The 24,247-nt window shown below is 53.7% G+C and overlaps 7 protein-coding genes across 7 annotated transcripts; 2 read left to right on the top strand and 5 right to left on the bottom strand.

The window, feature by feature from the left end:
* Positions 1-2,011: 2,011 nt before the first annotated feature.
* UMAG_02512 (putative 6-phosphofructokinase) lies at positions 2,012-4,615 on the top strand (the record flags this gene model as incomplete). Its single annotated transcript, XM_011390628.1, has 1 exon — positions 2,012-4,615. The coding sequence occupies one exon, from the start codon at positions 2,012-2,014 to the stop codon at positions 4,613-4,615; it is 2,604 nt and encodes an 867-aa protein (XP_011388930.1).
* Positions 4,616-4,745: 130 nt separating this feature from the next.
* UMAG_11408 (uncharacterized protein) lies at positions 4,746-5,942 on the bottom strand (the record flags this gene model as incomplete). The annotated part of the gene is made up of 3 exons (XM_011390911.1): positions 4,746-4,792; positions 4,879-5,013; positions 5,096-5,942. The coding sequence occupies 3 exons, from the start codon at positions 5,940-5,942 to the stop codon at positions 4,746-4,748; spliced, it is 1,029 nt and encodes a 342-aa protein (XP_011389213.1).
* Positions 5,943-6,635: 693 nt separating this feature from the next.
* Positions 6,636-9,302, bottom strand: UMAG_11407 (uncharacterized protein; the record flags this gene model as incomplete). Its single annotated transcript, XM_011390910.1, has 1 exon — positions 6,636-9,302. One exon carries the CDS (start codon positions 9,300-9,302, stop codon positions 6,636-6,638), a length of 2,667 nt encoding a protein of 888 aa, XP_011389212.1.
* Positions 9,303-11,796: 2,494 nt separating this feature from the next.
* Positions 11,797-12,876, bottom strand: UMAG_02510 (putative endo-polygalacturonase; the record flags this gene model as incomplete). Its single annotated transcript, XM_011390627.1, has 1 exon — positions 11,797-12,876. The coding sequence occupies one exon, from the start codon at positions 12,874-12,876 to the stop codon at positions 11,797-11,799; it is 1,080 nt and encodes a 359-aa protein (XP_011388929.1).
* Positions 12,877-13,754: 878 nt separating this feature from the next.
* On the bottom strand, positions 13,755-15,515 carry UMAG_11406 (uncharacterized protein; the record flags this gene model as incomplete). Its single annotated transcript, XM_011390909.1, has 1 exon — positions 13,755-15,515. One exon carries the CDS (start codon positions 15,513-15,515, stop codon positions 13,755-13,757), a length of 1,761 nt encoding a protein of 586 aa, XP_011389211.1.
* A 1,069-nt stretch (positions 15,516-16,584) lies between these two features.
* On the bottom strand, positions 16,585-18,078 carry UMAG_02508 (aldehyde dehydrogenase (NADP(+)) ALD4; the record flags this gene model as incomplete). Its single annotated transcript, XM_011390626.1, has 1 exon — positions 16,585-18,078. The coding sequence occupies one exon, from the start codon at positions 18,076-18,078 to the stop codon at positions 16,585-16,587; it is 1,494 nt and encodes a 497-aa protein (XP_011388928.1).
* Positions 18,079-21,956: 3,878 nt separating this feature from the next.
* UMAG_02506 (uncharacterized protein) lies at positions 21,957-22,631 on the top strand (the record flags this gene model as incomplete). The annotated part of the gene is made up of 1 exon (XM_011390625.1): positions 21,957-22,631. One exon carries the CDS (start codon positions 21,957-21,959, stop codon positions 22,629-22,631), a length of 675 nt encoding a protein of 224 aa, XP_011388927.1.
* Positions 22,632-24,247: the final 1,616 nt, after the last annotated feature.

Genomic DNA, 24,247 nt, shown 5'->3' with positions numbered 1-24,247 from the left:
ACTCACGCTGCCACTCTCCCTGACCCAACAGTTAGAGTCTCGTACGTCGCCAAAGCGCGAGCGCAGCGACTTGCCATACTCCTTCAAGATTTCCAGCGTTGGCGCGCTCCAGTCACATTCGTGATTGCCTCTGTGTGTCGACTTGCTTCTAGCTTCATGTTTGTGCCGCAATCGTGAATGTTTGTCTCGCTTTGCACCACTCTCACACAGTTGGGAATGGGTGGACGCTCGTCGCCTGGTTTGCTTTCTTTGCATTTCCCCTTGTCGCCGTCACCTTACGCTGACGCTCGACGTTTTTCCGACACGACCCAGCCCAATCCGATAAGTACCTGAAGCGCTCAGCTGAGGCTTGCCAAGCCGTCTTGAATGTGCCTCGGTGCAAGACAAGGATGTGACCGCATCAAAGACGGTCCGCGCCTCTGTTGGCCGTATCCCCCCCACATGAACAGCGACGAGCCATGAGCGGATCTTGAATTTGGCGTTGCGAAATATAACGCGATAGAAGCAACTCGTCGAAACACGTTACGTATATCCGTTGAGGAAAAAGCTGGGCGTACAGTACCCGTTCATGCTGGGCTCGCGCTGCTGTCTCACACGCGATGTTGATGAACAACTGACAGCAGATTGCATGGTTTGTCCAGATCTAGCCCAGATCTTCATTCCAAATCGTCCAAGCTTTTATCATTGCAAGACTAATCCCGTTCGTCTTTCGCTTCCGAGCAGCCGAGGGTCACTTGGCTGACGTGGCCACTGATGAATGCCTTGGCGCTCCCAAGTTGAACCTACCAAAACGTCCAAGCGGCCGTGGGCTGTGCCGTAGCCAAATGCGCGCGCGCGCGCGCGAGCATGATTCGAGAATGGCAGGGGCCAACTTCCACCACTAAAATTGCCTTTCAAGATGCCGCCATGTGACAGACAGCGCCGCGCGTATCTCCTAAGTTAGGGCGCGCCCTCAATCGTAATCTTACCACGTCCAGCTCGCCATGAATCAAGATGCCGAATAAAATTTACACACGCCTGACACACAGTCGGCTATCTGGATGACCCTAGTCTCGGACTCCGTTTTGCCTGGTATGCCTACAACCGCATCTAACTCGTCCTCCCGACCGTCTCTGCTGATGTTGGTCCCCATAGCCGGCGATAGACCAGCTCGGAATGCCTCTCTCCTCTCACATTTTTCAACGCTGCTGGCTAACAAGAGAGCTCAAGCCTTTCGATCAGCTAATTTAAGCGGCTCAGCCCCTGCTAGGGCTCCACCCTGCATCGCCGAGTTATCCAGACTCTCCCACCAAAATTCACGATATTAGTTATTATGAATTCATCTCGATGTAACTTATCAAATTTCGCGCAAATCGTGAATTCACAATCGTGAATCAACACGTGACACCTTCTCGACCTCGTCTCAGATACGCGCTTTAACAATGATAACTTGTGCCTACGGCCACTGCCAATCGTAAATTCGTGTACGGTACACATGGCATGTATATTCTCGCAGAACTGATCCGAGATATCGCCGAGCTGGCCCTTTTCTGCATTCGTGATTGGAGCTTGGAGCTTGGAGCCAGGAGCCAGGATCATTCAAAACACGAACCTGGGCAGCACCGCGCCACTCAACCTTTTTTTTGGAAAGGTCTGCACGGATGTCGCTTTTTTCTTTCTCGCAATCGATATGAAATCACTGTGCTTCCTTTCAAGCAGCAACTTTGGCTCCACTTTTCGCACGCCGTAATCTTCAACCTTGCTTGTCCTCTTCCTCCCCGTTGCACACACCATCCTCGCCTTTGTTTCTCCCCCCGTCTATCGTACGAGCACAGCCAAAGCCTTACTTTGGATCATCTGCAATCGTCGTTCGTATTATCGCCGCCACGCTCGCAACGACCACCTACCCACCTTCACTGCCGAATCGATCCACATACCCGCCGGATCAAAGCTTTTTCTACGCGCCTCTAAGCGCTGATCTGTACCCATCACAACATCCTCTCTGTCGCTGCTCATCTCGATCCTCACAGCCATGCCTCCTTTTACACCGGCAGTTCGTGCCGAAAACACCTTTGCCGCTCAATCCACCAGCACCAAGCCTTTTTCCTCCAAATTCGCTCCTGCTAGCCATGACGGTCAACCTCGCAGACTCGCCGTCATGACCTCCGGTGGCGATTCAGCTGGTATGAATGCTGCAGTCCGCTCCGTCGTCAAAATGGCCATCTTCCGCGGATGCGAGGCCTTTGTCATTCGCGAAGGTTGGGAGGGTCTCGTTCGAGGAAATCAGACACCCGAAAACACCCCCTCTGCAACCCCCTCGGTCAGCAGGAGCGCCTCCACCTTCTTCGACTCGCCTAACATCCAGGCCAAGCCTTCTCACCTGGAAGCCAACCCAGAACAGTCCGACTTTGTGCCAACATACGGAGAGGGCGAGCTGCTGCGAGAAGGTGTAGGAGAGGCGCAGGAACTCGGTCTCCGTGGTCGATACATCATCCGTGTCGGCTGGGATGACGTTCGCGGTTGGATGGACCAAGGTGGTACCCTCATCGGCACCGCGCGCTCCAAGACCTTCCGCACTCCCGAGGGTCGCGAACAGGCCGCCTATAACCTCATCATCAACGGCATCGACGCTCTCGCCGTCTGTGGTGGAGACGGAAGTCTCACCGGTGCTGACAAGCTTCGTGCAGAATGGCCCGACCTCGTCGCATCGCTCAAGGCCAAGAGCAAGATCACCGAAGAGCAAGCCACCAAATTCGCCCACCTCAACATTGTTGGTCTCGTTGGATCCATCGACAACGACATGGCCACCACCGACATTACCATCGGCGCATCCACCGCTCTCCAGCGCATCTGCGAGGCCGTCGACTCTATCTCGTCCACTGCTGCCTCGCATTCTCGTGCCTTTGTCGTCGAAGTGATGGGCAGACATTGCGGCTGGCTCGCCCTCATGGCCGGTATTGCTACGGGTGCCGACTATGTCTTCATCCCCGAGCGCCCTCCTCAGGGCGAACAATGGCACTCCGAGATGTCGGCCGTCCTTCAAAAGCATCGAGACCTTGGGAAACGAAAATCCATCGTCATTGTCGCAGAGGGCGCCATCGACCGTGAACTCAACGACATCTCGCCCGAAATGATCAAACAAGTGCTCTCCAACGACCTCGGTCTTGACACCCGTGTCACCACCCTCGGACACACCCAGCGTGGTGGAAAGCCCGATGCCAACGACCGTATCCTCGCAACGCTTCAAGGTATCGAAGCTGTCGATGCCGTTCTCGAAGCCACTCCAGAGACCCCCTCTTACGTCATCGGCATCAGCGAAAACAAGATCACTCGTATTCCGCTCATGTTTGCCGTCGAACAAACTCAAAAGGTCGCAAAGCTCATCGAGTCCAAGGACTTTGACGGCGCGCTCGCCCTTCGTGACCCTGAATTCGCCGAAGGACTCCGTGCATTCAAGTACATCAGTCAGATCACCGAAGATGAGATGCTGCCGCAGAACAAGCGTCTCCGGATGGGTGTCATTAATGTCGGCGCTCCTGCTGGAGGCATGAACGCAGCCACACGCACCGCCGTCCGTTACTGCCTCGCAAAGGGCCACGAGGCCGTCGTCATCTACAACGGCTTCCCAGGTCTGCTCGAGGACAACGTCTCGGTGCTCAACTGGCTCCGCGTAGACAACTGGGCCACAAGAGGTGGCTCGGAACTCGGTGTCAACCGCCATCTGCCCGATATTGACATTGGCGCGGTTGCCGCCAAGTTGCAAGAGCATAAGATCGAAGGTCTTTTGATTGTCGGTGGCTTCGAGGCCTTCAGTTCGGTCAAGATTCTCAACGACAACCGCGATCGATACCCCGCGTTCCGCATCCCCATCGTCGGTCTTCCGGCCACCATCTCCAACAATGTGCCCATGAACGAGTTTTCGCTCGGCTCTGATACGTCGCTCAATGCGCTTGTCGATGCATGCGATGCTGTCAAGCAGTCGGCGTCGGCATCGCGAAACCGAGTGTTTGTCGTCGAGACGCAGGGTGGCAAGTGCGGCTACATTGCGGTTATGGGTGCGCTTGCTGCAGGAGCTGTGCTCGTCTACACGCCCGAGGTGGGCATCGGCCTGCAGCAGCTCGGCAAGGACGTCGCTTTCCTCAAGAAGCGTTTCCTGCTGGATGTCAAGGGCAAGTCCGAAGGAAGGCTGGTTATCCGTAACGAAAAGTCATCCGACGTCTTCACCACCGAGGTCATCACCAAGATCCTCAAGGAGGAAGGCAACAGCCTCTTTGACGCACGGTCCGCTAGCCTCGGACACACGCTTCAGGGCGGTGTGCCTTCGCCGTTGGACCGTGTGCGCGCCACACGTCTGGCGCTCAAGTGCTGCGAGTTCCTCGAGTCGCAAGCTCTCAAGCAGCGGTCTGGTTCTTCCGCCTCGTCCAAGACGGGCAGTGGCTCAAGCTCGGATAAGTCGTACTCGGATGACACGGCGGTCATGATCACCATCCAGGGTTCCACCATTTGCTTCACCTCAGCCACCGAGATGTCGCGCAATGCCGATATGAAGAATCGACGTGGTAAGACCGCATGGTGGCACGAGCTCAAGGCGCTCGTAGAGTTGCTTGGTGGTCGCACCGCTCTCGCTGAGTTGTAGCGTTAATCACGAGAAAAGTATGAACAGATTCGATTTGCACAAAAGTCAAAACATTTGCTAACACATTTGGGTACCACAACGACGGTGTACAGTCTGGTGAACAAGCGAGGATGAGAAGCATCGGGCAGTTTTAGAAGATGCAGATGGCGTTCGGGGACGAAGCGATGCCGCCTTTGACTGTAGAGGTGGGGGAGAGAGGAAGATGTCAGAAGAGGCTTTCCGTGCGGCTCGCTGGTTGAGCGGATGAGGTTGGTTGTACTCACCTCGAAGGGGAGCGGATGTGAGGAAGAATGTCCAGCGCTGATGGTTTTGGCATGCAGTCGAGAGACGTTCTAGGTCAAACAGCTCGCCGATGGGGCAGCCGAACATGGGCAGGATCCACTCGTGAAGCCAGAGGTCTGTTCAAGTCCGAACGGATCGAGGTCAGCACTCGCTTGCAAGCAATTTCAGCTCGGCTGCAATCACGAATGTCATACATACCTCCGTGGGGGCCAAACTCGAACGACATATTGTCGCTGGCAACTGCTGCAAAGTGGTTGTCCCACAACCACCTCTTGACTTGTTCGGTAGCTTCGATCCCCGGAAAGTTGTCGTTTTCTATCATCCCCTTGACCTTTTCCGCATCCGTGGCGTGTTCGAACCACCTCACTACGCCGGTTCTCAGGAGCAAAATGTCTGCAGTCCGCAATTCCGTCTTCTGCCACTCGAGCACCTCTTGGATCTGCGAAAGCGGAATGGCGTATGATGAGTTTCCAGCCGGAAGCGGCTCGGTTCGAGTGGCTTCCCACCATCGCACCCAATCCACCAGCACACCGCGACCTGCAATTCCGCCGTTCAGACACCACTTGTGCATGCTGTTGCGGTGCTGTTTGTCGATCTTGCCAGAATGCAGATCGTCGTGCTTGACACCGCCGTAGTACATATGCGTGGCCTGGTGTGCAAAGTGGTTGAATCCATCCCACTGCGAAGACGTCTGTGTGTTGAGATGCATCTCGTCGTCGGTTGCGTAGACGCCGAGTTTCGGCTTGAGGTCGATGAGGTCGTGCTGAAAGTGCATGCGTTGGTTCGCGGGCACATCGACGCTATCGAGTCCCCAATCGATCTGCACGCGTTCGCCAGTTCGGATGTTTTCCGCCGCCGATCGTGCCACCACCTCTGGTGTCAACAGGTTCAGCGTACCCAGTTCATCACCTTGGCCCCACACATTCCACGCGCACCCGTGCGGCATCCCATCAACTGCCGGAATGTCATCGAACCTCGGCAAGTTGCCTTGTGCAAACGTACCGCTTCGACCAACGCCACTACTGTTGGAACAGGTACCAGTCATCATCCTTGCTTCCGAAAACTTGCAGTTTCGAACGGGTGGCACCTCACAAACCGCTGCAGAGAGAATAGATGGTGGCCAGTCGAACACATGCGTACATCGCGCCATGATGGCCAACCTTGTATCGCTATCGTCTGCGCTCCGGTCGCCGTAGACAGCAAAGCCTTTGGCGTGGGCATGTCCACGAGCTATTGTTAAGAGGCCACCTTGTTGTGTGCGGAGCTTCTCCACCTCGACTCGTCGGCGTGGACGCGCCGAACAATTGACCGACCACTTCTCGGTGAATGCTTACGTGCAGCCGCTACGTCAATCTAAATTTCAAACATAAACGCGATACAGCTCATTGCCATAAGCGGCGCCCGACAGCGCCGAGGGCGCTTGCAGCAATACTCCACAGCCATTGACTGCGTACAACAAAGCAAGATGCTCAACATCATCCATCGTCATCATTCACTCTGCCATTTCAGCAGAAATCCTCCGACAGTCATATCACAGAGCATAGAATTGTGGTAAGGAGAGTGAGAGATTAGAAAAGAAGCGGGTATTGGGTGAGAAGACACAATCCTGAATATACACAATCCGAAGAAATCGACCGTCGTGGCAGATGGCAACACCTGCGGAGTCAAAGACGGTGTGGTACAATACACGAACGTGGTATATGTGGGCTCGATCGAGTCGAGCTGGCAGTCGCAACGTTCAGACAAGCAACTCACCGGGCGGCTCGTAAGCATCTGTTTGCACCTGGCCCTTTTCAGTGACCGAGGTTTGCTCGTAGGTAGCCTCGAGACCAGCTTTGCGAGCCGAGGCGACGCCGGCACGACCAATGCCGAACTTGTCGTTGGGCAGCCAGATGGGCTTCTGCTCGCCCGTCAGCGAGGGGTGGTAGAAAGCCGACTCCTGCTCTTCGCTGAGACCAGCAACAGCTTGGTGCTTTTCGCCACTGACGCCGGCTCCTTGTACCCCCTTTCCGTTGAGGTCGCCCTGAGAGACAGGAGTTGCGTCATAGGACGAAGCAGCATGCTCGTTGAGCGGTTTCTTCTCGTTGTAGGCGGTCTCACCCGAGGTGCGGGTGGGGTTGCCGTGCAGCTGCACCTCGGCGTTGTTGCCAGCGACGAGCGTAAGGGGCAGAGCGGTTTCGAGCGCCTTGAACGAGTCGTTCAGGAAGTAGTGGAATGCAACTACAATGACGATGAGCACAACCATGAAGGCACCTTCTGGAATCGCCGACTGCTTCTTCTGGCCGGCAGCATCCTCGGATTGGGCGAGGAAGAAGATGGCAGTGAGCATCACCATCTCGACGTAGAGACCAGCGAAAATGTGGCGAATGGCCTTGCCAAAGAAAAGACCCGAGGTCTCGCTCGACGGCTTGGTGTCGTAGACGTAGAGGAAGAGGTACTTGTAGCCGAGGAAGAAGAGGAAGAAGGTGAAAGCGACAAAGCCGTTGAGAATGGGAGCAATGACGACGTAACCCGTGCCGATGACAGTGATGAGCGTCATGGAAGGGAACAGAGTTCCCCAGGCGGGTCCGCTGGTGTCGTGGTCGATGTGCCAGACCTTGCGGGGTGTAGAGGCGAGCAAGAACTTCTTGACATAGTAGACAATGAGCGGAGCGATCTGAGCAAACAGACCAGCAGCACCCGAAAGACCCTGCAAGGCGATGAAGCTGAGGAAGAAGAGCGAACCCTTGGGAATAGCTTCGGCCAAGAGACCAGGGAACTGGGTGGGTTGCGAGGCGACCCTCTGGACATACTCAGCGATCTGACCGGCGTTACCTGAGACGAGGGTAAGGAAGAGGAAGTTCTGCACAATCTGGAAGGCGGCAAATCGACCCTGAAGGTCGAGCTCGATGGCGCTGCGGGTGGGGGTACCGCTGAGGCGCGAGAGTAGACGCAGGAAGATGGGAAGCAGCATGTTGAGCACGGCGAGGAGAACGGTGGGGAGGATACCCTGGATGATACCGACAACGACGTTGGGGATGTCGTTGAGCCAGCCAAGAAAAGGCACATTGTCTGCAAGACCCTTGACGTTAGAGATGATACCAACAAAGGCGACAGGAATTGCCCAGAAAATGATCAGGCCAATGGTGATAGCCCAGCCAACGACGGTGCGGATTTTGCGCTCGTACGGGTTCATGTTCATGTTAGCCCAGACGACGTCGTCAGGGTGAGCCTCAACGTAGCGGTTGGTCATACGGTAGGGCTGATGGTGAGCCTGTGTCTTGACAGCCATGTGGGCGGCGATTTGGGTGTTGAAAAGGATGAAAGCACTGCTCTGAGCAGGGTAGTTTTTGTAGTCAACGGCGATCTCGGAGCGCTTGGTTTGGATCTCCTTGTTAAGACGAGCAATCTCCTCGCGGCACCAGTGAATGGTGTCGACTTTTTCACCCATACAGGGGATCTTGCCAAGCTTGTGAGTGGGACGCTTTTTCTTGGGAACGTACTGGTCGGCGACCTCGGCGTTGATCTCGACGTCGGTCTCGGGGAGAGAGCCGCTGGCGTCCTGAGCCTTGCCCTTCTTGACGAGCTTGTAGGCCGTTTTGATCAAGCTGGTCTCGGCAGCCTCGAGCTTGTTACACCACTTTTCACGCTCATCAAAGAGGTCGGGGAGATCCTTGAGGTTGCGGTTGAGCCAGACCTTAGCAACGCCGCCAGGGAGCTGCGAGTAGAGGGCGCGGAGCTTCTTTTCGCTTAGAAGCTCGTTGGGGATACCCGTTATGAGCACAGTTCTGGCCTGGACGGAAGCAGCGTGTTGAGGCGAAACAAGGAAATCTTGGCGTAGCTTGATGAACTTGGCTACGCGGGATCGAATGTTCCACATGAGCCAGAAGGTGAAAATCCACTGGATGAGGAGCGGAGCGATGTAGCGCTTCTGCTGCTGCGGGCTCTTGCCAACGCGACTGAGAATGAAGCGGTTGAAGCCGTCTCCAATGCCATTGGTGCCTGCGCCATAGACGGGCATGAGGACGATCCAGGAGAGCAAAAAGATGGGGATAAAGATCCAGAGCATCATCTCGAGATACTCGACAAACATGTAGGCATCGAGACCATTTTTTTCTAGAATGGTCGAGGTAGGCGTCTTGAGCCAAACGGGAAGCCAGCCAAAGAGTGACTGGGGCAGAGGCTCGATCTGCTCCTCGGGAGTGACGAGGTAAGTTCGAGGCGCGTAGACACGCTTGAAACGTGGACGGGCGAGGAGGAAGACGGTAAAGAGGATGGCAAAGATGACGGCGTTTAGGACGATCGCCGAGATGACGGTCGAGGTGGAAGCACCGCTGTTGGCCGCATCTTGGGCGGCGGCCTGTTGAACCAGCAGGGCAGCCAACACCAGCGATGCCGAACCAGAGACAGAGTTCATCGGCTGCATGATGGCGAGCAATAAGGTCGCGAGGACAACGTGAAGATGGTCCGCTCGAAGAGATAACAGGAGCTATGTCGTCGTCAAGCTTGAAACGTTGTGGTGAGGGATGCTGACGGAAAGGCGGATCGAAGTGGCGGGCGAGGTTGAATTTTATATATTTAGCAGTTGGTTGCGTCGATGACATCGACACAGGTCGGAGCTAAGCAGCTTTAGATTTTTCAAGCTAGGCTAGTTTACTTTTCTTGAAGAGGTGAGAGAAAGGATACAGTAAGTTCAGGGTTAAGGATTGTGACGGTATTCGAATTTGTAAGTTATCATGAGTCTTGAAACACCGGGGCATGAGCTGCTGGTACACAGGGAGGAAGAGGAGTGTCTATGTCTTGCACTAGGCTGAGTTGCGAAGCGAGGCACGGTTGCATTCGTGATTGTTCGTAGTGTGTTAAGCGATGATGTAGGAGGCTCTCGCGAAAGCTGGCGGAGCTCAACAAGGCAGTCACGCATCCCTTTGGTCTGCAGCTGGCATGGAAACAGTCACAGTGAATCACAGAATATGCCGCTGTTGTGATTCAGATGCGCGTGGTATCCGAGGGTGGAGGCTGTTGAGAGTGTGTTTATTAACTTAGGATATGGCTACTTGGTCGCATGCACTCTGATGTTGCCGTTGCTTTTCGGAACTTCCAGCTTCCCTCACCATTTTATGCCTGACTCATTTCCACCCAGTGGGTTCCAATTTTTTTTTTAGTTGTTTTTCCCCTTTTTTGCGACGTAGGCAAGCGCGTGGCGACAGAAGAAAAGAGCTGAAGTCATCTCAGCAGCTTGGCAAGGCTCACCTGTTCGCTGTAGGTAATGCGTCGGTGGTTACCGTTTGCTGTTTGCTGTTCGCTGTTTGCTGTCACGCCGCACCGGTCACATTCTCGTCCTGACGATTTCCATGACGAACCAATTACGACAACGCGCACAAGTGTGATCAGCAATCGGACCAAAGGGCAACGCTTCGCTTAGCTTCGCTCGCTCTATCAGTGTCGAGATTTCGGCTCGCTGATCTTTATGAGAGTGAACTACATGCTGAAATATAACATGGTTTGCATACGCAGGAAAGCACTGCGCTAGTGCTACCAGTGGCTGCTGATCGATTTGCTAGATAGACTCCTGGTCCAGATTCGTGTTTCGACAGCCCCGCTGCACGTGAAATGTTACCAAGGAAAATCCCCATATGCGAAAGCGAGCCAGCCTCGGCGAGTCGGAGGCATGCATCGAAATGTCAATCGAGAGTTGTATTCACATTCTCGATCGTGTGAGTTAACAAGATGGCTGAACGCACGCGGCCACTCGCAGCCAGTTACGAGTCACGAGTGTCATTTGCATGAGTAAAGCGGATCCTGCCTTGCCTCAAGTCGCATCGTCCACACACGCGCGACGCAGCGTGTCAGGACGCGAGCAAAGCGTGACCCATTGCGAGACGCTTTGTGTTGGCGTTTCGTCTCTCTCACAAGTTCAACGGACTGGAACGTAGCCGCGTATGCGCGGATGACATCAAGCGCCATGCCAGGCGGTGGCTCAGAATGCGCTGTTGCGAGTTTATCCTACATCCAAACCCTTTGACGCACAAAAGCATCATGTAATCGATACTGTATCAGAGTTCCCAGCCGCGCTCATTTAACTAAAATTAATTTTATTTATTTATTTATAAACGTGAATGATATTCGGTGAAAGACCAAATCGTCATGAGGAGCGCCCGCTGCGCGCGTCTGACAAGCCCAGTTCAAGCGCGGCGTGGCCGAATCGTATAATAAATCGTTAATTGTGTTTCAATCACGAATGTTGAATTTCTCGCTTCCCCGTGTCTTAGCCGTGCTTTGGAATCCTAGCATTCTCTGCAAGGATCTACAAGGCAGACGAGCTAACTTAGTCACGGTGACTGATGCAGCCGCACAAACAAATTTTCACGCTTGTCTCGCCGATTTCAAGCTGCATCTCGGCCATGCTTCCCAACCGATCCCCTTCGTGATTCATGATTCGGGTCAACTTTTCATGTTTCGACAGCCAGACGTCGGCGCTTTGTCCATTCGTGATTCCGTGATTCCGTGATTCTGCGATTCTGCGATTCGTGTTTCTCGATTGTGCACGCGTCCGTGGCACTCAAAATAAAGAATCAGATGCCTCAACAGCTGTCGGACTTGCAAACTTTTATGCAGCAATTCCTGCGGTTGTGCTTGTGAAATGCCCAATTTTAGATCTGTAATTCCTTCTTGTGTTGGTGATGCTTTTTTTGCATCGCCTGATCGACCTCGCCGGCATCTGAGAGGCGTGCTTAAACCTCTTCTTCCAGCAAGACCTGCTCCACTCTTTTTCTGTTTCGTCCATAAGAAAAAAGCATGCACATTGGTCAAACGTCCCCTAACCAGAGACAAGACAATCGTCCACCCTTACTTTTTTCCTCGAGTTTCCCGACATATCAGTCTTAGACTTGAACGCTCTGAGCTTTCGACAGCTGCCGAGCTCAGCAAAATGCTCCTGAGGGAACTCCAGTGCATTTGGTACTCCTCAGACCACCGCTGATCGACACACCGGACCATCGCCATCTCGAGCACGATCCTTGACCACAAAGCACATACACCTCTGTCGCTCCCGGGTTGACCGTCCCTGTGATGCCGTTCATGTGGATGTTGGTGATCTTAACACCGTTGGTCGGCTTGCCCGTTGGTCGGCCATTCAGGTAGTCTTGCTGAATATCGATCCCGTTCTTGAAAATACCCGACAATTTGATGTTGGAATACGTCACATTATTCACCACACCCGTAGCACCCGACACTGTCTTGATGCGCACCGCGTTCTGGCTGTCGACCACTTGCGAGTTGACGATATGCACACCGTCCACTGTATTGTCGCTGCGACCGCCCACACTACCAATCGACAAGCCGTGACCTCCAGAGCAGTAGCCGCCGGAGAAGAGGATGTTGGTTCCCGAATTGATCGCAAGGCAGTCATCTTGGTTGCGAACGTTGGCGTTCGTGATGAACACACCGTCCGAGTTTCCCACATCAAATGCATCCGTGTTGTGTCCCAGTCGATTCACATCGCCTGCTGAATTGTCGATTGTTACGTGATCTACTCTCAAGTTGGAGCAACCATTGATGCTGAACGCTTGTACCGGCGTGTTCTTGACGTTGAGATATCGAATGCTGCTGTTGATCAGCCCATGAGCGAACAAGAATTTCGGTTTCGTCTTGCCACCGTTGCTTCCCTTCCCATCCCACCACTGCCCTCCTCCCGCGTCCAACACCGACCCGCTGCTCCCGCTAATGTCGATGTTCTTGCCCGACACCGCGATCAATGGGCCAGGCCAAGTCTCGTAACCGAATGTGGTCGTGCCCTCAAAGATCACCTTTGTGCCTGTACGGAGACCCGTCAGGTCCAGCGTCTGCCCAGCTGGCACCTTGATGCTGGAGAGCGTGATCATTCTGCAAGACCTCTTCCCCAACTTGACACTTGCTGCATCTGCAAATGTGCAGTCAGCTGCCTGCGTGTTGCTGGTACCCAAGCTCAACAGCACCCAACCAACCAGCAAAAGGCAGGCCATGGCGTCGAAAGGCATCGTCTCAACAGAGGCAATGTCGGAAAGCGCTCTTTCGATGCTCCTGCTCTGAACGTCGGAACTAATGAGACGCTACCTCACTGCAACCTACTCGTTTTTATGGCTAAGCGGTGTGTACAACGATGCCCCACGCTGATACCAGACTCACCAGAGGCGCAACTCGTTTGTGCTCGTGACATCGCTTGGTCATTTCGCTGCCTCCTCGTGATCCACAAGTGTCGGTCTCGCTGGCTTAAGACTGCAGCATCACCGCGATGGCCCGGACTTTCAAGTCTGCGGCTGGAAAACACCCGAGGCACCGTCTTTATGCTGGCTGATTGCCTGAACGCCTCCAGTTCGGCAGCTTGTTTGAAGAATGGCCATCAAAAAGGGGTAGGTTGGCGATTTTATCACTAAGCCAGATTTCTGCAGGACATCGGTTTGTCACTCACGACTCACAGCTAAACTTAGTCAGACCGATGACTTGCTTCCAGGATTGCAACAGAGTAAAACTTTCCTCCGAGGAAGGCAGCCCTTGTGATCCGATCCGAGCTGCAAGTCTGCGCATGTCGGGGCTGCACATTCCAGCCGCAGCACCGAACGTGCGATGTCTGCAAAACCTGTTTGCTTCATTCAATCGCCATTACAGCCCAATATTTGTCCTGACCGCTAGCTGAGCGCCAACTTCACACCTTCTCACAGCGAGCCTGTGGATGAGAGGTTCATGGGTATATTGTGCCACATCTCGCTGGAAATCTAGCGAATCGTAAGAGACGTTGTGGGCATATGCGCGAGGGACAAAAGTCAAAACAATCACGAATGACTCGTGTGAGAGAGGGACACGGGAGAAGAAAAAAATCCGAAGCACATGTGGCGCAGGGAATCTAATCGAAGACAACAAAATCACTACGGGCTACCTCCATCCGACGTCGAATCTGACCAACAATGCGTCTGCGGCGCCCACCCTGAGCCACCTGCTCGACAGGGAACTCGCGAATCTCGTCGTTCTGCCCAAAAAAATCAGGAGGCAAATACTTGATCAGCGAGCTGAAATCGAGCGAAAGCAGCGTTCGATCGATGCCCGTGGGTCGAACGTCGCCCGCCGCTGCCACAGCACCATCGGCAAACGTGTTGATCCGATCGCCGCGGTGCGAGGTGACGGCCTTGACGCCATCCGCATCTCGACCGTTGATCGCTGTGCGAACAGCACGCAGTACGGCGCGACGGATGCGCGTACGTTGTGCTTCGAGGTAGCGGCGCGCGCGTGATTCGGACATCTCGGATGCCAACGCTGACGTTGCTGCCGTGTCGGAATCGAGCTCCTCGTACTCCTCCGAAGACTCGTCGGTGGTATAGGATAGTACACGTCCTGTGGCTCCGAGGCCTTTGGGTCGCACGCCTGCTTCCTCCTCGAATTGACGCCTCCAACTGGCAGGAGCGCTGATCCAAACCTTGCGCACTGCATCGGCCACAAGCCTTCGCGCACGGTCTCTTGATTCGGCAGGCGAACGGATAGCCAAAAATGGCTCCGTATCGTTCGGTCCAGCCCCGTCAGGTGCGACGGGCGCGGTAAAGACCGAGCTCGAGTTGATGTACCTTGGGTTGAGCGTCTTGGAGAGGAGCAGATGGACCTCAGAGCTCTCTCCATCCCGACCTCGTCCCTTGCGGCGGTTGGGTAAGAAAAGGCTCACAGGCGGAAGAGCAGCAGCTGATGCGGCGCGAGCGAAGGCAGCATGAACGGGACCAGTGGCACCAAAGTTGGCAGTGACTGGTGTAGCTCCTGCACCGGGGGTGACGGCCGGCGTGTTGACGGCACTGCTTGTATCGGGAGCAGCCATGCCGTTGAACAGTTGACCAGCAGCTGAAGCAAGCGAGGCCTTTTCTTTGGCGACTTGAGCAGCTTCCAATTTGCGCTTGTGCATCCGGCGTCGAACGCTGCAGATGCACTTGTAGCCCCACCAGACATGCATCGGATAGGTGGCGAGCAAACTGATGGCCGGACCCCAGCTACCATTGATGGCTGGTGCGCTGCGACCGTGACCGGTGACGCTGGCTACAATCAAGACGGCGTGGTAGAAGACGCGCGTGGAGAAAAAGGTGACGGTAAACGCCATGTTGGAACGGAGCGGTGGATAGATGGAAGCGATCCCCATGATGAGCGTGGGTAGCTCAAAGATGGCCGCGGCAGCTGCAATGTGAGCCCAGCCTTTGTGCACCCAAAGAGCGAACAAGAAGGTGTAAGCGATGTGGTGAATCCATCCGGAAGAGAGGTTAATTAACTTGCGATAGTATATCGAGCCAAGCGTCAAATCCGAAATGAGGTACGCAACGAAGAAGGCGGCGAGTGGTTCGGCCACGGTCTTTGTTCGTGGTCGAAGGGTGTGGAGGTCGAAGCCGCCAGCAAACAGGTCGTAGAGGTAGGGCAAGCTTGCGATGCACATCACAAAGCTGGCAAGCGTGGTGAGAATCCAGCATCGCTTCTTGAGCATCTCCTTGCTGTCGCCCTTGAGCCAAGAGTGGGACAAGGCGTGAAAGGTGACATGCTGCACCACAAGAGATGCGTAAAACATGATGTGTAGCCTCGTCGAAGCCAGGGCAGAGCTTTCTGGCAAAATGAAGCGGTCTGCAAAGACGAACTGCGTCATGGTGAGGTTACGGGGTGGTTGTAGATCAGACAGGAAAGATGAGCGCTGCAGATGCATGCAAAGCCTGATGGCGAACAGCTAGATTGTGAGAACGATGGTCAGACAGGCATTCGATATGAGCTGCGGCCAGTTGGGCGGGCTGAAGTTGCTAAAAAAAGGATCAATGTAGGATCTGAAGGGGAGGTGGAGATGGTGATTGCAAGGCAACTTTGCAGCTACGTTGTGACAGGGACGAGATCACGCCGTCAGCCCCAATGGCGATGGAAATATGAAGCCAGAATCGAAAGGATGTTGCAGGGGAATCATGAGTGACCCAATGATGCCCGAGGGCTGGGAGGTGCAAGGTTGACAAATAGATTGGTGAAGCTGAGCGGGTTACAGAAGGTCAACAAGGACAGCATCCCGCCATGCAAAACAAAGGTTGTGTATAATCGTGAATGCGAACGTGGACAGTCCACACAAGAGCTTTTGTTGCCAAAATAAAGCTGAAATCGTGTTGGCTGGCTGGCTCAGCGACGAGCGAACAAAGAATTTCAGCAAAGAAGCACTCCGGCACAATATCGCAGCTCTAACCCCTCTCGGATGTGCACGTTCTCAGGGTCCAACGCGTCACGGCCTGGCATTTACATGCACGATGTGACTCTGCTTTTGAAACTCACCAGATCGGCGATCGCATCCCGATCTCTGTCGCCTACGTCGTTGTACAAAGATGGTCGGGCTATTGTATATGAGCGGTGTGTCAAAAGACAACAGACTCGGCCACGAAGTGGCGTTTATGGCGTAGGTGGTGCGTGCGCGTACGCTTATGTCTGCACCGCCGTTCCAAATGGCTGCTCACTCTGTGACTCCTGACTTGCTCGACAAAACTCGAGTGGCAAAACGAACCGATGTCAAACGCTTCTCTTGCTGTCATGTGTGGTTGGCTAACAAATTCACCATCCACATGTCTCATCATCATTCAAGTCAAAAACAGCACGATGATATTCGAATCACCGGGAATAAAGGTACAAGAAACAGGACAGAAGTAGAGACGTGTGATTTCGCTTTCATTAGCTTGCGTGCCTTTCGTTTAGATAGGGGCAGGCTGGCTGAGGTTCACATGCACCGCCTTGATGTTTGTGTAGTTGCTGAGCGCATACTCGCCGAGCTCTCGACCGATACCGGACGCCTTGTAACCGCCGAACGGAACCTGAGGGATGAGCTGGTTGTAGCAGTTGACCCAGACGGTGCCGGCCTTGAGCTTGTGGGCAGTCTCGATGGCACGGCTGATGTCGCGGCTGAAGACAGCGGCAGCGAGGCCGTAGATCGAGTCGTTGGCGATGCGAATGAGGTCCTTTTCATCTTTGAACTTGGAGACGACCACGACAGGGCCGAAGATCTCCTCCTTGGCAATCTTGGCATCGTGAGGAACGTCGGTGAAGATGGTAGGCTCGATAAAGTAGCCTTCGTTACCCTTGCGCACACCACCGAGCGCAAGGTTAGCGTCCTTCTTGCCGGACTCGATGTACTCCATGATACGGTCGTACTGGAGCTGCGAAACCTGAGGACCTTGGAACGTGTTGGCGGAAAAGGGGTCACCCACCTGGAGCGCCTTGCAGTGGGCAGTCATCTTCTCCATGAAAGCGTCATAGATCGATTCCTCCACATAGACACGCGAGCCCGCACAGCAGCATTGTCCGTGATTGAACATGATACCGAACGCCGACCATCGAACCGCCTGGTCCAGGTCGGCGTCCTTAAAGATAATGTTGGGCGACTTGCCGCCGAGCTCGAGCGTCACCTTCTTCAGGTTGGTCGAAGCAGCAGCCTTCATAATGTTGCGGCCCACCAGTGTTGAGCCGGTGAAGGCGATCTTGTCAATGTCCATGTGCTGTGAGATGGCGGCACCGGCGACGGGACCGAAACCGGAAATGACGTTGACCACACCAGGCGGGAAGCCGGCCTCGACGATAAGCTCACACATCTTGATGGCTGACAGTGGTGTCTGCTCGGCGGTTTTGAGGACGATCGTGTTACCTGTGGCGAGCGCAGGGCCGAGCTTCCAGGCGAACATGAGCAAGGGGAAGTTCCAAGGGATGATCTGACCACACACGCCGATGGGCTCGTGGCGCGTGTAGTTGAGGCGCTTGGTGTCGACCTCCATGACCTTGCCGTGGTTCTTGTCGGCCCAGCCACCATAGTATCGCAAGTTGGCAGCGACGGCAGCGACGTCAAAGCTTTTAGCGATCGAGAAGGCCTTGCCGTTGTCGAGCGACTCGATGGCAGCAAGCTCGTCAATGTTGGCCTCGACCAGCTCGGCGAGCTTGATCAGAAGTCTGCCACGAGCGTCACCGGGTGTGTTCTCGCCCCAAGTAGTCTCGAATGCCTCGCGCGCAGCCTTGACAGCGAGATCAACGTCCTTGGCGGAAGCCTCGGCGACCTGACCAATCTCCTTACCGGTGGAAGGGTTGATGGTCGCAAAAGTCTTGCCGTCAAGAGCGGGCACAAACTTGTTGTTGATGAACAAGTCAGCCTGGATGGTCGACTTGATGCCGTTAGGCAGATCGAGGTTGAGAGTTGGCATGCTGAAAAGTGGGTATGGGTGTGGGCGAATGTGGATACTCTGGTGAATAGAAGTGATGAACGGATGGAATGGTATTGATCAAAGCTCATTCTGCGACGGTTATATATCCTAGCGACTGCTAGTCTTCCAACTGCGGGGCAAAGTGGGTCCAGTGAGGCCTCGGTTTGGTACTCACCTAGCGCGCTCCGACTGTTAATTTGCGGCAGCTGGAGCTGCAGTGTCCGTCTCATGTGGTCAATACGGCGTAAACGACTGTGTGGAATTTCGGTCAAGAGCCGCACGCTTTGCTCGAGGCTCTGTAGTCGGTGCTCCAAACTGCCGACAAGCTGCTGCAGCGCGCATACTGGCTGCCTCCACCCCCCGCACAGACAATGGAAATACAGTACGAACACGGGCCACCAACCTTAAGAGAAAGATTCAGGTCAAAACCAGGCCGTCGGACTTTTCTGCGAGACACAACTCACGACTCAAAGACTTGGACAGCGCTCTTTGGCCTATCCATTTTTTTTTTAAAAAAAACTTTGGTCGACAAGGTGCAGCTTTCGAGAGGTGCGAGCAATCTGTTGCGGTTGCCACCAGATCCGAGAATCGGCTTTTACGACCTTGGCGGTCATGTGCACGACCTTTCCGCTCGTCTGCTCTGGGCCCCACGCAAAGGCGCCGCAGCTCAAATCCTCGCTTCAGGCCCGAAGACCCTCTCTGTCACGATTGTCGACGCGCGCTGACTACCGCAAACAGGAGGGATCCTTCTCGCGGCATTAACACCCTGTTCAGACCAAAAGACGCCCACACTTGGTCATCAACGCTGCCCTGCCGCGCTTTCTGCTCTTGCGGCGATGACACACACCAGTAGTCTGGTGTCACAATTCGAGGTTGTCTAGCCGCTTCCTCAAGCGTTGTGGCGGTCAATCCTCCATCTGCGCTATAGTCAAGCTTCCTCAAGCTTCGCTGCGTATTGTGGAGGCACACCATTCCCGATCTAAGTTCTGCCCGCATCCGAGCAGCGGAACAAGGAGCGGAAAGCAGCTACCGTGACTGGCAGGGAGCCTTGCGTTTTGGGAAAGACGTATCATTTGCTGTCAATCCGTGATTGCGAACAGGGAACGCTGCGGTCCACGGTCTTTTGTTCTCTGTCTTATTGTGCCCCCTCCGCCAGTGAAATTTCAGCGTGGGGTCACGCGCTGACGCTGCGAAGCGAAAAACCCCTACTGTATCTACGGTGATTGAATCGTGAATCACGAATAGATGGCCCTTCGCAACTGAACTTTTGTAGTGTCGACATATCATCTACCTACTTGCCTTCGCCTCAATCATGTGCTTACTACTTTGAGCTGACTGCACAAATGCCTAGAAACGGTGACTGAACAAGTGGCTATCGGTAGCGATTTATCACGGCGCAGCCATGCGTAAGCAGCCTTGTCTTCGGTATGCGCTTGTCGACCTTGCGTCAGTTGCTCGCGTAATAACTAACGCGGCGAGATGCAAAAAGCGGGAGCTAGCCGCAATCTTGTCTCTGGCGCTGATGTTGAAAAATGCCCCGTCACGCCCTAACCCTAAGTCTGACAGGCCAAATTGGTGAAATGTTTCGCCAGGTGATTGAGCCCCATCGCGTGCATCGGGGTCGATTGGCAATTCGGGCATCCGATCTGCATGCTCCTCAAAATAACCTAAAAAGCACACCGCCTTCAACCTCGGAAATATTCTGCCTTCGTTGATAGGACTTGTTTGATGCACAAGTAAGTGTCGGCAGAACTTCGCCGGCCAATTGCCATCGAAACGCCCGCCGTTCAACTTGATGTAAGTTAGTAGTTAGCTAGAGTCTTCACTTGCGATCGATTTGCTTTCCCGTCACCACTCTCTATAGACCATATTGGTTCATTGCTTCGACCATCTCTAGGCTGAAAGCACGGGGCATTGGATGGCTCGCGCTGACATGTCGCGATGCGCCGGTCAAGCCAATATGCCCGTGCCGTCCTGTGCTCACGGAACAGCTCGCAGGCAGCCAGCACAAGGAAGAGCAAACGTCGGAGGTCATGGCTGTCTCAAAGATCGCCGTCTTCTCGGTCTCAGATGCCGTGATGCTGATTGACCCGGGCAAACAATTGCCGTTAGCTGTTCCAGTTGAAGCCGTTTTTGCCATGCCATTCACGATTAATGCGTCACAATACGTTCGAGGCAAAGGATGCTCTTCACACCGCGTGTACGTGTACAGACAAAGAGGGACTTTTGAAGTATGAGTGCTTGCATGGTACGTAATCATGGTTACGTTGACCCTTGCTAGTTACCAGCCAACGCTTTCACTCGCACACACGATGATTCTCCGCGATAATTCTCCGATTGATCTATCTTCTGGCGCCCAAAATCCCAAACCACTGCGGGCTTCCATAAACGCCGCGTCAAAAACAAGTTGGCCTCCCGTTTATCTTTTCGGATGCCAACATTCGTGATTCTGATTGCATCGCGATGCTTTATCGCTTCACACATGGCACTCGAAACCACAAAGCGAGATGGACGATCGACGAGGGTTTGCAATACCCAAATTCGCTTAAACGAAGACGTCAATGCACAATGGTCGTAAGCGTTTGTGGTTCAAGCTTGTTCAACTCCATTGCGATTGTTCGAATTGACGTGCAAGGATGCAGATCGGAATTTCGCTCGCGCGTCGAATTCGGTCCGATGTTAAGCGAGACATGCTCCTCCTCTTGACACATGAACGCTAAAAGCGTCATTTTCCAGCATGACACAACCGGTGACTGTCTTTGCTATGGTTCGGCTAAGTAGCCACGACCTGCTAAGTTAGTGGCCATGATATATGCGAAGCTCCAACATCGTTTCACCGTCCGTCTGGTAAGTTAGCTTGTTGCTGCGCATGAACTCTGACCGTCTCGAAGATTCACGGAAACAAAACGTGTCTGGTATCTTAGACGCCTCGCGTGGCATTCGTGACTGCTTGTTTTCTTGTACCAGTTATGCTAACCCTCTGCCTAGGGTTTTTAAGTTGCAAAATGCGCTATGCCATCTAGCTCCTGCAGTCATGACTCTCTTCGCTAATCTCCCCTTCAATGACTGCTTTGCTCTGCTAAGCCAGACAATCTGGCAGTGTCTGTTCTCCACCTCGTCATCTCTTTCTTCCTTGCTGCATTGGGAAAGACAGCGTGAAAGCCAACCAAGTTTGCCGGTTCTCGCACGCTGTAGTTGCTGTGCATTAGCCTGAAGCGACTGTCACGTATCACTGCTCGTTACGGTTTATGCGATGACGCATATCGCGTTGACCTGCGATCGATGCTCCGCAGCATCGTGACTCCCAAATCGTCGCGGTCGATGTTGCGCATCGTGCATCAACTTCGATGCCGACGAAGATGAAAGTGAATCGTCAGAGAATATGAGCCGCCTCGCCAGACATAATACGAAGCACCCGAGTGCAGCTAGTGCTACTTCAGCCAAGCAGCTCGATCTGGTCAGGTCTGTTCCATAGTCACAGAAGCTTATCCTTGTCTAGCCATCTCTCTGAGTAATGCAGGATACCTGGTCGCATTTTTGCTGTTCAACACGTTTGGTCGCGGTTCCCCGTCTCGATCGCCTACCTCGCCGCCCGTGACTCGACGGCCCATCATGCAGTGAAGTTCGTGGCTACTCGAGTTCCCATCGTGCGCGGAAGAGGAATGCTGATAGCTCAAGAAGTTTCCCATACGCGTCTAGTTGCTACCCTCGAACACCACATGTACTTCCCGGAGCCAAAGCTATATGACCTTCGGCATAAAAGGCACCGCCTTCCTCATCTCTCTTCGCCTCCAAAGACCACCCATACCCTTCTAACTACTCCGAGCATCCTAACTCCCTTAATCTTTTTACCTTTACTCCATTTTCACCTCAGTAAGATGTTTTATCCATCTCTTCTCTTTACGCTTCTCCTTGCGATTACTGCTGTTGCTCAAGCCTTACCTCTGGCTAAACGGGCGGGCTGCTCCTCGTACGTCCTCATTGACACTAGAGGCACCGGGGAGTTTCAGGGTCCTTCCCTCGGATTTCGCATCATGAATGCGAAAATCCTTTCCTCGGTCACTGGCGGCTCAGAATACGACACTATCTATTCTGCCGATTTCTCCCAAATCTCGACCATAGGCACGCGAAACATCGTTGCCAAGATCAACACCAAGCTTGCTCAGGACCCAAGAACCTGCTTTATCCTTGAAGGCTATTCCCAGGGTGCGGCTGCAACTTGTAATGCACTTCCTCAAATTACTGGATCTGCATTCGATGCCGTCAAAGGTGTTATCCTCTTCGGGAACCCCGAGCACAGGCCCAACCTGGCTTGCAATATTGACAATGAGGGTGGCAATTCGACCGCCCAAGCAAACGGCCTTATGGCTACCATCTCCGAGGGTGTTCCGTCGAACTGGGTCTCCAAGACGCTTGACTTTTGTATTCTCGGAGACGGAGTCTGCGATGTTGAGTCTGGCTTCGGTATTACCTATCAACACTTCTTTTATCCTACCGACTCTTACGTCCAAACCACGGCTGCTAACTTTGTGATCAAGGCCCTCCAAAGTTGAACTCTGGACGTGCTGATCCTCCAACTGCATCCTGTGTCTTCGGTCGAAGGGTCGAGCGGAACAGCAATTTGCGAAAGCCATATCGTCTTACAGAATGACAAATCTTGTAATTCGTATATGGAAAATCTTCTCGACCAAATTGTACAGTCATAAGTATCACTCACCTCAGCACGCAGTATCCGCCAAGATCTTTTAGCTATTGGCTCCATACAGTGTGTGAAACTTTCACGTTGATGCTTCTGATCAGAAGAAGCGTTCACCGCCAGACTCTCTATCTCCGCCTAACACTCAAGACCGAGCAGTGTCATAGACTCACGCGTCCTGCTCTCCTAGCTATTATTGCCAATCTGGTACATCATAGCGCTTTGCGACAACGGAAGTTCATCTAGTTCCGGTCTTCACGCCAGTCACAAGTCTGAAGGCGCTTTGTTCAACAGCGGTCCTAATACCACCCCCGTTTTTCTGAGTTCCCATGTCCTCGTTCCCACATCTCTGTCCACGCTCTCACGTCTCAATGGCCTTTAAATTTCCCCTTATTCTTCTAGCCCAGTCCTTGGACTCTTTTCTCTGCTTTACTTTGGATCTCATCCAGGCAGATGGCTTCAATATCCCTATCACGCCTCACAAGCGCTTTCCGTCTCAAATACAGTCATGCAGTGTTACACACCAGGCAGGTCAGGCAGCTGAAAACAAAGATACTTCAGTTTGAACTACTGAGCATTCAAATAAAAGGCATCATAGATCGATCACTACTAATGTTGATCTATCGGCAGAGCTTCACTGATAACCCTAACCCTTGTCGACAGACCTGCTACGCACAAAAGGGAGGTCACAGCCAGATCATGTTTAATGCTTGCCATCCAGGTGTCGTAGAGACCAGGCAGATTGGAGTCTCGATTAGGGTTATTCGCACAGAACATCTCCCCCGGACTTGAGCGGATGTCTAGGACTGAAATGCTGTCGCACGTCGTTGAACCGAAGATCGGATTTTTCCAGACTGCTCGAGACCAGAAATACATGCAAGCACGGTAACGCGGATGATGGCCAGCCACAGAGCTGGCTTCGAGGCAAGATCGCGCGCTTGAGGTCTCCGTCGTGCGTGTTTGTGGTGGCGAAGATTCGAACAAGACGAAACGTAGCGAAAGGGAAACGTGAACATTCACGATTGCAATTGCGTACGAAAAGCGAGACAGGGAGAGCTCCAGAAAGGGTCAGAAACAGAGACGAAATCGAGTGTGCTGGTGGTGCCTTGGACCTGCAGAGCGGTATTGAACGTTGTCTTTGGCGATAACTCCAGAGCAGGTGAGAATCGAGCTCACCTTACCTTAGATGGAATCCGAATCGGGCTGGATGCGCTCATTCCACAGGGGCTTTTCCATGCTAGTGAGAGAGTCGGGTGCGGGATCGAAGCTAGACGACAGAATGTCCACCAAGGTTGTGCGGAGATCGAAAAGGTCCAGACAGGGGTAAGTGTGCGAATCGAGCATACCCCAAATGCACAGCCGAGGACACTGTTGACCCGTAAGAGGTATCACTTGAGGTCGTAAGCCGTCTGGCGCTTGTTGAATCCGTGGTATGCCAAGGTCGAGAAGCACGCTCAACAGAGCCTGTTCGGT

This window comes from Mycosarcoma maydis, chromosome 6 (assembly GCF_000328475.2).
Source record: "Mycosarcoma maydis chromosome 6, whole genome shotgun sequence".
Lineage (NCBI taxonomy): Eukaryota > Fungi > Basidiomycota > Ustilaginomycetes > Ustilaginales > Mycosarcoma > Mycosarcoma maydis.
Note: the sequence above shows the minus strand (reverse complement) of the source record. Positions and strands in the feature narration are given on the sequence as shown.